The following is a 13,690-nucleotide window of genomic DNA, read 5'->3' on the forward strand; positions in this document are numbered from 1 at the left end:
TCCCTGTGTTGGATCCAGCTGAGTATGTACTGAAACCTCTATGAACTGTGAGCCAAATAAACCCTTTTCCCTCTAACTGTGGGTGTCAAATAATTTGTCTCAGCAATGAGAGAAAAGCAACTATCACTCTCATTTTAGAAATTAAGCTCTGGCCCCATTGATAATACTCACAAGCCTTATTGCTGGATTTGAAGTTTGAAACAATTGCTGGACTTTCTGAGAGACAGACAGTATTAAACAGCAAACTGGTAGTGGATGGGATGGTTAATAGAAAAATAATAAAGCAAAATTTTTTAAAGTGCATAGAAATTTAATGTTCTCTATAATTTAATTCAGTTCTGTGATAAACCATAAAAATTCAAATTTAGACTTTTTGGGGGGTGTTAACTAGGGACCTTGTGCTAGTGAGGCAGGCAGCGAGAAATTCATATTTAAATGCTTTAAAGTTCATATTTTTCTTTCTTTTGCCTTTCTTATGGCAAAAATGCTCATAAACAAAAATAATTGCCTCTACCTAAGCTAATTCACATTCCAGATAACAGCCCCTGAATTACAACTACTCTAGTTACCATTAGAAATAATTGAGCTCTATTTTTGTGTTTAATTTTACTTTGTAAATAATTTTATGTTTTTTTCCCACATTATTTCACATAGTTTAAAGCGCTGAATATTGATACCAATAAATGTGCTTGCCTTAAGAAGCACTGGATTAGAAAGAAAACCCATTGAAAGAAATGTCATATTCTTTATACTTTATACTCATGTTTGTTATAGTTTTATAAAATTAAGTCATCCGCCTGGTCAAGACCTCTTTAAAAACTGCCTTTTACTTTGTTAAAAAAAATGCTTACTATTAAAAAAATTTATATATTGCCTGTCATCTCCCCAAACGTACCTGTAGTCATGATTGACATACTGAAGCTACTAAAGTTTTTTGGGTTTTTTTTGTTGTTGTTTTGTTTTGTTTTGTTTTGTTTTTATACCAGGGATCAAACTCAGGTCCTTGCACTTGCAAGGCAGGTGAAGGAACTACTGAGCTAAATTCCCAGCCTCAAAAAGTATTTTTAGCATAAAAGAATGAATGTGGACTCTAGAGAGTAAATAAAACCTCTTCCTGAGTTTCCTCTAAGTGCTTATAATTGAGATATCTAAAATTAACATATTTAAATGAATATAGAATATTGAATACTAACAAATACAGTCTCTATGCTATACAATGGTGATACAAAGATGAATAAGGATGGTCTTTGCCCCTCTTAGTGAAGGTTATAACCAGGAGAAGAAACCACTATATTCCTAATGATACAAGGGACACATAGATGCACAAGAACACAAAGAGCAACAGGCAGGATCCCAAATAAGAAATTTCTTTTAAATCTAAATGCTAGGAAAATATTACACAGTCTATTGGTCACCCTGACAACATGTATATTTTCACCTACTTTGTGTCTCCTAAGTCATGGTCACTGAAATCACATCCTACTCTGCTGCACACAGGGTCAGACAAATTTTTTTGTCTAATATCAGCTCAAAATTGATGTTCTGTATTTAGAGTGGCTTGGAAAAATCAGCTCAGAAAGGCAGACAAGACAGGTATATGACAAAGACATGAATGTACTTTCCCACATCTATGAACTAACGTATTTAAACCCAGAAACCACACCTCATAAAGTGAGGAAATCTAATATAATGTCAGGATTTTGAAAAGGATGCGTAATTCTTTGATAAGTAATGTATGTATTTATGCAGGCTAGAATAAAAAAGAATCATTGAGCCAGGGACTTCAGGTTCTCTGCTAATGTTAGAGTGGTAAAGCTGTTTTTCTTCCTCATCTTGAATTCTAAGATTTAATAAAAGGATTGACAAGAGAACCCAAAATTCCCCTCAAGGGGTTAGCAACCACCAAGCACAGCACCACTGAAAATCAGAGCAATGCATCAGATTCCTGTAAACACAGGTTAGTTGTAAATGCACCCCTTGTTTATTACATTTTTGGAGGTCACATATATGGAAATAATTTCTACATACCCAATCAGATTTGTATTTTTCTGCTTGTAAAATAGAAAATAAGTAAATAAATAAATAGGAAAGGATAAAGGCAAAAAGTACTTACTTATCCTTGCTCTGATGCATTAAGTGACCTTTTAAAAAGAGTTCTTCACCTGAACTTAGTTTTTCACCAAATTGTTTATCTCAAAGGAAGGAAAGCAGATGCAGCCTATAAATAATGCTTACATTTCCGTTTCAGGGTGTGAAGGGCAGAAGAGACTCTTCGCAGAAAGGTCAAGGGCCACAGCCAGCTTGCTCCCTTTGTGAGTCAGACAATACTTCTGTGTTGCTATTCTGAACTCAGTAAGGAGAGTTATGTAAAATGAATGGCCCAACATACAGCATCTTGAAAATTCTAGCACAATTCACAGTTTTCAGTCTGTAATGTTATTCATCATTGTTAGACAATCATTTTTATTATATGTATTTTCAACTTGATTTTCGGGGTTTTCAGAGTTCTTTAATAAAGCATACCCTACAGTCTTTGAAATTTTCACAAATAATTGAGGATTTGAAAAGTTTTCTACACCTTTATCATCTTTCTTGAATTTATTTCCTATTTTAAGTTTCATGTCTCTCAGGATAGAATGTTTATTTTACTGGTATTTTCCTTCAAATTACATGGAAATTATTTGTTTAAAAAGTAGTTATAGTTTAGTAATCAAAATTTATAAGTTTTCTTTTGTTATTTTCTTCATTCATTTAATTGATATCTACTAAGTACTTGGAAAGAAAGAGTCCTATTCTAGGATGGTTTTTTTAAGTATGATACTATAAAAAGATGCACAGGGTCCTTTGTCCCTAAGAAAATGAAAATAAAACTCTATTACATACCCATTAAACTGCCTGTAATTAGACATACACATTACCAAATTCTAGAAAAAATATAGAGAAGCTAAAACCCTCCACATATTGGTGGAAAAGTAAAATGATGTGATAACTCTGTAAACATTTTGGCAGGTAAACACACAACATGTGACTAAGAAATTTCATTCTATGTATTTATCTAAGTGAAATGAAAACATATCCACATCAAAATGTGTACACTGATATTCACAAGAGCATTGTTATTATAAGCCAAAGGACAAACCATTGAAATGCCCAGGAGTAGAATGGAATACTGCAAAGCCTAGAGAATGAACATATAACACTAGCAGTACACGCAATATGGCTATATCTCACAAACATAAGAGCTAAAAATGCAGATTGTTTGGTGTTTCAGTTTATATAACTTAAAAAACAAATGCTAATCTATATGATTAGAAGTCAGGATAATAGTTATCCTTATTGGGGGACATCAGAAGTGCTGGACATGCTGTTTCTCCTCAATCCAGATGCTGTTACATAACTGTGCTAGTTTGTTAAAATTCATCAAGTTGTGTTTTAAGGATATGTGCAACTTTCTTTTTTTTTGGTACCAGGGATCGAACTCGGGTCCTTGCACTTGCAAGGCAGGTGGCGGAACCACTGAGCTAAATCCCTGGCCCATGGGATATGTGCAACTTTCTACATGTATTCTATACCTCCAGAAATTTCATTAAGCTTGACAAGTTGGTGATACTTGATTTTCAAACATTCAGAGGTCCTAGATTACATATGTACATATTCACTACACTGGACTTACCATTTATAGAAGACAAACATGTTGAGAAGCAATTCAAAGATGAAACAAACTCTGATAAGTGCTGCACTGGAAAATTAGTGTAATAAGCTAAAAGAGAATATTAACCCAAAAAAAGAACAGTAAGGAAAAGTAGTTTAGAGTGCAGTTTCTGATTTTATAGAAGGAAGAAGACTCTTACAATTCATAACCAAATTCAGTAATGTAGCAGGATACAACACCAACACACAAAAATCAATGGAATTCCTATGTACTAATAATGAAGCAACTGAGAATGAAAATACCATTTACAAAGCGACAAGGAAATGTAAAGACTTAGGAATTAACCTAAGGAAGTAAAACAAAAACTACAGTTCTCTGAAAAAGGAAATTAAGCAGGACATTAGAAAATGGAAGGATATTCTCTCTTTCTGGATAAGCAGAATTAATACAGTCAACATAGCCATACTTCCAAAATTGATATATAGATTTAATGTGATCATAAACAAAATTCCAACTGTATTCACAGACCTAGAAAAAACAACCCTAACATTTATATGGAACCAGAATAAACATGCATGAGCAAAAGCAATCTTGGGTAAAAAGAGCAAAACAAAAAGTATCACAATCTGGGACTTGAAGTTATATTACCAAGCTACTGTGATTAAAAACAGCAGGGTACTCACACAAAAACACAGACATGAGGATCAGTGGAACAGGATAAAGGATGCAGAAACAAGCTCAAGTACATTCAACTATTTCATCTTTGACAGAGAGGCAAAAAACACGCACTGGAGAAAAGATCACCTCTTTAATAAATGGTGTTAGGAAAACTGGCTATCTACATGCAGAAGACTGACTCTAGACCCTTATCTCTTATCATGCACTAAACTAAAACCAACATGGGTCAAACAACTAGATGTTAAACCAGAAACACTTAACCTGCTGGAAAACAAGATAGGTAAAACTTTTGAAGGCACAGGCATAAGCAAGGACTTTCTGAACAGAAATCCAGTTGTACAGGAAATAGTTCCAAGAATCAGCAAATGGGGTCACATCAAATTGAAATACTCTGCATAGCAAAAGAAACAACCAACAGAATGAAAAGATGACCTACAGAATGGGAAAAAATATTTGGCAGTAATTCTTCAGCCAGAGACCCCATTATTAGAATACAAAAACTTTAAAAATTAGACCTCTGTAAAATAAAAGACCCAGTCAATAATGGGCAAGCAAAATGGACACTTCATAGAAGAAGAAATAAAAGTGGCAAATAAATACATAAATGCTCAATATCACTGGGCATTAGAGAAATACTAATTAAAACAACACTGAGATTCCATCTTGCCCCAGAAAGAATGGCCATCATCAAGAAATAAAATAATAGCTAATGCTAGGAAGGCTGCAGAAAAAAAAAAAAAAGAAACTCTTCCACACTGCTGGTGGGAATGTAAACTAGGAAAACCACTGTGGAAATCAATATGGCGATTCTTCAAAAAACTAAAACTAGGAATTCATTTAATAAAGCTATTCCCTCCTAGATATCTTCCTGAAAGAGTAAAAGATAATCACATTACAGAGATACATGCATACCTATGCTTATAGCAACACCATTCATAATAGCTCAATATTAGTAATGGCCCATATGTCCATCAACAGATGAATGGCTAAAGAAAATGTATTTACATACAATGGAGTACTATACTGCCATTAAGAAAAAAAGAACTTGAATTATTTGTAGGAAAACGAATGCACCTTGAGACCATAATGTTAAGTGAAATAAGCCAAACATACAAGCTTAAGTATCACAGGGTTTCTCTTATATGAGAAACCCAGAGTAAAAATAAAGGGCAAAATAAAAGAGAGATAATAGGACACAGGGAGACAGATTGTTCTCAGAAGGGAAGGGGATCAAGAGATAGAGGGGAGAGAAAAGGGATAGGGATGAAAAAATTGAAATGAATCTTTTCTATAAATTGTACCAAAAGATCTATTTCAGTTTTTTAAATTCCTTTAAATAAAAAATTTTGGTGGCCCCAAAAAATGGAAAGAGAAAAAAGAAGGAAGCAGATTTAAAAATATCAGATCATAAACAAGTAAGTGCTATTTGAAAGGGCCAAATTGTTTAGAGTGTCAGAACACATAAGCTATTTAATTTTTAAAAGTGAGCTCTTTTGTGTTCGGCTGATTGACTTTGCCAGAGTTGTAGGTTATTCTGTTCCAGTGGTGCTCAGCCCTCAGCTGCACATCAGAATCCCAGCAGCTTTTATAGCTTTTCCTGAATCAGAATCTCCAGGGGTGGGGCTTGGGCATCTGTACTTGGATGGGGAGCCTGTGATTCTCCTGAACAGCCAGGGTGAGCTGTAGTCCCTGCGGGCTGCAGGGAGCCGTCCCAGGGACCATCAACAGAACAACAAATGTCTCTGAAAGTGTCATTTCTTTGTTTTCAGAGCTTCTGTGACTTCTACAGAGAAGAGTACTTTTCATACTTATCTCTTTGTAACTGTGCCAAGAAATTTCTTTGCAAATGGCTTTTATCCAAGTATTACATGAAAGATGTTAGTCCTACTGTTCGATTTTAACCTTAATTCTTTCAAGCACCAGGGCATTTTTTCTGATTTTTTTAAGATACCTAGATCCAAAGCAGAAGATAGAACTAGAAAGGACAAAATAGCACATGCAGGTCACTTGTTAATGCACTTGTATGATTAATCTTCCTCCTGTGAAGGCAAAATGTATTTCTAGTCCTAAAACATGTATCAGATCTTTCATTGGGAAAATAATACTGTTTTTACTTAGAACATTTTAATTCTCTACTTACTCTGTTTCCCTTATTAGTTAATTTATGCTTTTTAACTCTTTATTCTCAAATAATTTTAGAATTGCAGAAAAGTTGTAAAAATACTAGAGTTCATGTATACTGTTTACCCAGGTCATGCTAATGTAAACAAATTACATAACTATAATGCAATTAGAAACACCAGGGAATTAACACTGAAACAGTAAGGTTAAACTAAGCTACAAATTTATTTAAATTTCACTAGTTTTTCATTCCAGGGTCCAATTAAGGAATCCATGATTTATTTAGTTGTCATGTTGACTTAGTCTCATCCAATTTGTGACTTACCAGTGATATTGACCCTAATCTTTGGCTAAGGTGAAGTCTGCTGGGTTTACCTCCTATAAGGTTGTGCTTTTTTCTCTTTACAATTAATAAAGATCTTTGGCATTGCTCTGTTCTTCTTCCAAGTGACTTTTCACCAGTGACTTTTATATCCATTGGTGGGTCTTACCTATAGAAGTTGTTACTGCAGTCTTTGCCTGATGATGTTTTTATATTTCCTTCATCGATTAATTAAAATTCTTCTGTAAAGAAGAGCTTGTCCCTCTTTGCTTATTTTTGCCTCTGTATCTACTCATTTATTTATATCAGTATAGATTTGTACATTATTTTATAAACTACCATCCCATTCAGTCATTATTTATTTTCTTGTTCAAAATGTTCCAGCTTTGATCATTGACAGTTCCATCTGATTGGATCCTGAATCCTTCTGACAGTATCCACCATTTTTTTCAAAACACTTCTTTTTCTGTTATCATAAGATATTTTAGACCTCTGTGTTTTCCCTGACACAGTCTAGAATCATGTCTCTCAGCAGCCCTAATTCCTTTTATTGGAGAAAAACACTTAGAAACTAGGATCTGAGTGCTACTAGGGCACCATTGTTTCTAGTCCTTTTCGGGAGCTGGGAGATATACATATGTTACTAAAGTAGACATATCCATCTACCATACTTAATCATTTACTTCTATATCTGTATGTATGCACACATACAGTGAAAGCCATACATTCATAACAAAGCTCAACTCCAGTTCAATACCTCAAAGTTCATTAAGGTATAAGACTCCTTTTCTTGTATTTCTTTCTCTAACAATGGAAAGATTTTCATCATTTATAATCATAGATTACACATACAATAGTCACTGAAATGCTCATATCCCTATAGAAATAGATTTGCTGACTCGAGTACAGTATTTGCTTATAGATGTTTTGGTTTTCTTCTTACCTTTAGTCAAAATGATGTTTTCCATGCCAATTTAGGTTAATTGTTGATTCCATCCCTTTCTGTGTACATTTGCAATATAATTAAATTAATTTGCCACTGTATTGACTTCTCTTTGGGTTCCCTCACATTTTTATTTTGGGAAATATGTAAAACATTACTGTGGTTCAGAGTATCAAAGCTATATGAAAACTATATAGGTGTTTTAAGAAGCGTCTTTCCCTTCTCAGTCTTCCCACAATCCCATTTTGTGGGCCACTTTCTTTCTTTGCCTTTTCTCCAAACCCTTATAATTAAATAATCTTCTATAGTTTCTGGTTTATCTTTTCAATATTACTTTTGCACAAATTAACAAATTCATTTATATTTTATTATATTCCACTTTATATCAAGGGTGGTATCACATAATATAAACTCTCTTACTTTTTTTCTTATTTGGAAAAAATCATTCCAAATTATGTTTACTGATTTTCCCTTTTCCTTTTTTACAACTTTGTTGAATTAAATTGTGCAGGTGTAGCATAGCTTATTCAGCCACTTTCCTTTTATGGGCATTTAGGTGGTTTTCATTACTTTGCAGTACACCAGCTAGTCTAATACATAAACTTAGTGTACGTAATTTTTAATTATTAAAGCTATATTTTCAAAGTAGATTCCTACACGTGGGATTCTTAAATAAAATTAAGTGTGCATGTGAATCTTCCAGCCACTTTATCAACTGTAAGTTTATGGAAATGCCTATTAGCAGCTTAGTGTATATTCTTAATCAGAATACAAGTTACTGAACTACAGTTCTTAATTTGTGTAAGTTTTTAAAATTTAACTTTATTAGTTGCACTTCGCACATAGAAACGTATTAAAATCACATTGGAATTAAGAATTAGTCTTGAATAATTAATGTATCCCTTTTCAAGGCTCAGTAAATACCATTGTAATGTGTCAACAGGCCCTAATGAAGGTAGTAATCATATGTTCCATCTGCAGCCCTGTCATCCAGGTTCACAGTCATCAATAGGAAGTAGATAGTTCAAGAACTCTAGCAGTGACATAATGACTGAGTACTGATATAATGCTCTCATCTTCTGAGAACTTTTTATTTTTCAAAACTCTTTCAAGTCTTTTGATTTCTTACACCACCACTAGGAGGGGTTGTTGGGGAAATATTTAAAAAATCATAATATTTACATAGTGAAAAGTCCCTTATATGTATTATCTCATTTGAATCTCAAACTGACCTCCCATAGGCATAACGTGTAGTTGATGTCCCTATTGTCCAGGTGAAAAAGCTGAGACTCAGAGAAGTTAAATGTTATCCTGGTGTCAGACATCTACTTAATAGCAGGATTAGAACTGAACTGGAGATGAAAGAGATTTCTTTGTTATTGTTCATGAACTGGCTATAAAGACTATAGCAGGATGTAGTCTCCAGTTCTGTAAACAAAATATTTCATTGGTCCTCTGCTATAATTATGGTGTAAATACTTGGATATCTATAACCTGTAGTATTTAAGTCCTAAATAGTGATACAAGTAAATACGTTCTAAACACAGCAACCTCCACTGCAGTGCTGGAAGCCTTATGACACAATACACACTGGTACTAGAGCCATACGATCTCATTTGGCACACTGGTTCTACCATTTTATTAGATTTGAGCCTTTTTGAGCTCTTTAACCTCAGTTTCTTCTCTCTTAAGTGGGTATTGTTCTATAGGGCCATTGGAAAGATTAGAAATAATTATATCAGGCATATCTATGCTCACCCACCCCAAATATAAATATTAGTTTTTTTTCCTATGGTGGTTTGTCCAATTCCTTCTCATCATTTGTCACAACTTAGAATTACATTTACTTTTCTGTTTATTTGTTTCTCATCAGTATGTTCTACTAGAATATAAACCTCATGACACTGAGGACTCTGCTTATTTTTGTCATTCCCTTTTGCCTACTCCAATATCATTAGCCTTTGAATAAATATTTCTGGAAGGAATTATGCACATAACCTTGAGTTTGTTTTTATTTCAGCCCCATGGGATGACTTCCAGTTTCCTTGCCCTTTCTCATTTCTCTACCTTTATATTTGCTATTTTCATTGCCTATTATACTTTCCTTTACCTCTGTTTTTCTGGGGAGTTCTAACTCACCCTTGAAAACCTATCCCGGATCTTCTGTAAGGCCTCCTTGGTGAAGTTTCTACCCTGTTGAATTAGGGGCTATAGTCATTGGAGCATTTAATTAATATTTTTTCAAAAGCTATTCTGTAGCAGGCATGTGCTGGGTTCTGGGTAAAAGAATATGTAAGATGGGCCATAAAATGTATACAAATGAATTTTTTCTTCCTATTTCGCATTATCTTTTATTCATTTTGGTCCTCATTTACACTTTCAGTTTCTCACCCCAGAGAGACCATTCAGTATTTACATGTGTCCTATTTATTTCAATTAAGAGTGTGGCCTTAATATAGGGGAAGGAGAAGGGGGTTGGGAGAAGGGAGAGAGAAAATATAAGAAAAGAAGGAAAAAATGGAAATAAAGCTTTTGTAAATAGGAAGGGATGGGTGGAAGGGAGGGAAGGGGAATGGAAAACAACAAGAACTAAGATATATGATGTACAGGTGCAAATTCGCAATGATGAATGGGATCATTATACCTAAAATGTACCAATAAAGTTAATTTTTTAAAAAGAAAAAAATAAAACTACAATGACAGATGAACCATAGCTTAAAATAAAAGTTGAAAATAAACAGAGGGTGGGACTAGATCAATGGCCCACAATAGACAGTTAATTTTAAATATATCTTGCCTTTAGATTTGTCTCTGAAGCCATGTGAACATTTTATGTAATTATAAAATATAATAAAACTTTAGAGGCAAGTCTAAAATTCTAATTAAAAAAAAGAAAAGAAAAACCCCAAATTATATCCAGTTGGTGACATAACCACAATGTGGGGGCGGGAACTATTTCAAGTGATTTACTATGATTATTTGCATATCACTACTGGGAAAAATAAAACTGCAAAAAATTGTTTTCAATAACTGTTACACTTATTGGTCTCAGTGTTGGTATTATTATTCTGAAATTGTTGCTTTGTTATGTGGTACAAAGCAAATGAGTAACTATGTTGATATCTGTGAGAGTGGGATTTGGGGCATGGGAAAAATTACATACAACTGTAAGATTAATGAGGCTAAGTAAAAAATTCTGTAATACTGAATTTTCAATAAGCTAATCAGCAAGAACCCCTCTTCCCCAAAAAAGTATAACATCCTCAGTTGTAATACATGATAGGATGAGAAGGTGACTCTTGAGATCTAAAAGGTGAGAAGGAATCAGAAAAATGAAGGGATTCCAGATCCATGCTGCGCTGTGACTGTTTACTGACTGTTCTGTTTTCTGGCCAACTCCAGCCCCCCACCCCCACATCTCCACTTAACTAATTGCTGAGCTCCATAAATCTCTGTATTCCCAGTACCCATCAGAGGCTCACTATGTCACCCAGAGTTCCAGTCTGGGAAGTGCTGCCTATTAGAATTGCTAGGTGTCTCTGGTCCCAAGTTTCTGATGTGCAGCCTGGGCTAAGAGCTGCCTCCCAATTTAAAATCTACTCCCATGCTTATTATGATAAGGCAAGAAAATTACTCAACTGTCTCTGTGACTCAGTTTCCTGATCTATAAAGTGAAAATACCACCAAGAATTCAAATTATTATCAGAGTTAAATCAGATAACGTACCTGAAATTTTTAGCCCAAGTCCTTACACATGGAAAATAGTCAATAAATTGTTAGCAAAAATGGTTTAGAGATCATGAGGTATTTGTTGAATACATGAATGAGTTAAGGAATAATAGTTTAATTCTACTTCAGTAAATTAGATCAAAACAAAAATGAATATCTTAATTCATCTTCAATTGTTTTATGTATTGTGTATTTTGGACAAGAAAGGAAAAAGAAAATACCAAATGCCTGTGATGTTAGCATCCAGACTCAGGTACTAGTAATCCTTTATTTGCTTAAAAAGCAGACTTTGAAAGTGTCTTGTATAATTTGATTCACCTATTTCTGGATAGTTCAGGACTTTCATGTTCCAATCTTAAACCTCAATCAAAACTGTGAACAATCTGTCAACATTGGACTCTGTTGAAATATGTACTGTCATCTTTTAAAACTCATGATTTGAGTGCGTTGTCGTGAAAGAGATTTATTTTATGTATTTCCTACTTCATTTCTTGTAGGAAATCTTTAGGATATCATAACCACTAAAAGTTATGGCAATGCTAGGTGGATCAACAATTTTCTTAGGTCAGAGATACCAATGGGATTTGCCTGAGATATTGTTCCTACTACACGCAAATATTGAGAACATTTCAGCAAACCATTTTTAGCTGGCAAATTGCACCATGCCCATCCCCACCTAAAAAAATTTAAATGCCAAAACAGTATGTGAAGATGAAGGTATTAGCAAATTTGTGGCATAAAGCACTTAAAAAATAATTTTTCTCATATTTTTATTGGAAAACTCCAGGATCATGATTATTGTTTTTATAAACATTAAATAGCTGGCTACTTGGCAGTACTTTGATACTGGAATGCGTAGATATGAATTGTATAGTAAAAAAATTTTTGAAGTAATTAGCAAAAAGATTTTGGCAAGCAGTCTTTTCTGTGAGTCATCCTTATTTATGTAAGTAATTCATTCTGTTGTTCTTCTCAATCTAGTCCATACACTTTAGAAAATATTGTCCACCTTTAATGTTACAGAAATGAACTTATACTATCTTAGAATAAGGAAATAATTAACAAACAATTTTTCCTTTTTTTATGCTTGTGGCATTATTTTCAGGGTTTTTGTTCAAATACTATTCTGGTTGGCAGTATTGAAATATGTTTTTATACTTCATGAATGTAGAAATATGCACACCTATCAAATGAGAAATCCCTGGAAAAGAGTTACATGCACTGATTGGTCACTCTGATGGGGTAACGGATTAGGAAGCTCTCACAGGGATATGTAGTTACATCAGAGATTACTGGAGAAGCATCTGCATTTTAGTAGTGGTGCAGTGCTAACCAGCCAAGAACACTAGACATACTGCCATGGCACTCAGATGGCAGGCTTCATTTTATGTCAGTAGAAGGAAGATTTCTATTATAGTAAGGAAATTTACCCTAACAAATGGATTCCCTTTCCTTCACTGTAGCATTGCACCAATTAAATCCAACTATATGCATAATATACTCAATTCCTAACAGCCACGAAAAGCACCAATATGAAAATATTATGTACTCTTACATTTTTACAGGTCATGAACAGATGGAAAAAATTATGCTAATTGGTAAAGAAATTCACATGCATTATAGCATACCTCAAAGTGGTGTTTACGTGGATTTTTTATTTTAAAAATTATTAAAATTACCCTGGATAAAATTTAGTCAGTACTTAAGGTTTTTGTAATGCTACATCTGTAATTCATTTTAATTTATTCCTCTTGCAAATATGGATGTTTGAAAATACAAGTAACCTTTTAATGAGTAAAACAGATAAAAGGTTGCATCCAATGAAAGAGAAATTATGGAATGATTATTCAGTCTGCAAAAGGGTTTGTCGTATGACAATCTTTTCCTAAAGCATTTCAGATTTAATTTAGTTCATAAAACACTCATTTACACACAAGATTTCAGGGACAGATTTATGAGGAAATGAGAGAAATCATCATAATAAAATAGATCCCTTGCACTGTTAACATTTACTCTCTTTTTCTCCCTGCCCCTCCTTGCAGCACTGATAGCCATTGGGCGATACAGCATGACAATAGAGACCGTGGATGTTGGATGGTGTAAAGAAATTACAGATCAAGGAGCCACCCTGATTGCACAAAGCAGCAAATCTCTGAGATATTTGGGGCTGATGAGATGTGATAAAGTAAGCATTGTCTACCAAGTTGTTTGTTTTCTACATATCAGTATATTCATGAAGATATAT

The 13,690-nt window shown here is 33.9% G+C and overlaps 1 protein-coding gene across 1 annotated transcript in view; it reads left to right on the forward strand.

The window, feature by feature from the left end:
• Fbxl17 (F-box and leucine rich repeat protein 17) overlaps positions 1 to 13,690 on the forward strand; it is a gene marked incomplete at its 5' end in the record, with an annotated part of 484,676 nt that overhangs the window by 451,129 nt on the left and 19,857 nt on the right. The window contains one exon of the mRNA XM_010608693.3: positions 13,488 to 13,630. Within this exon, the coding sequence (XP_010606995.1) occupies positions 13,488 to 13,630 (143 nt within the window). The remainder of the gene's footprint in view (positions 1 to 13,487; positions 13,631 to 13,690) is intronic.

Source organism: Fukomys damarensis, unplaced genomic scaffold (genome assembly GCF_012274545.1).
Source record: "Fukomys damarensis isolate Sample0158 unplaced genomic scaffold, DMR_v1.0_HiC HiC_scaffold_3, whole genome shotgun sequence".
In the NCBI taxonomy this organism is placed as follows: Eukaryota; Metazoa; Chordata; class Mammalia; order Rodentia; family Bathyergidae; genus Fukomys; species Fukomys damarensis.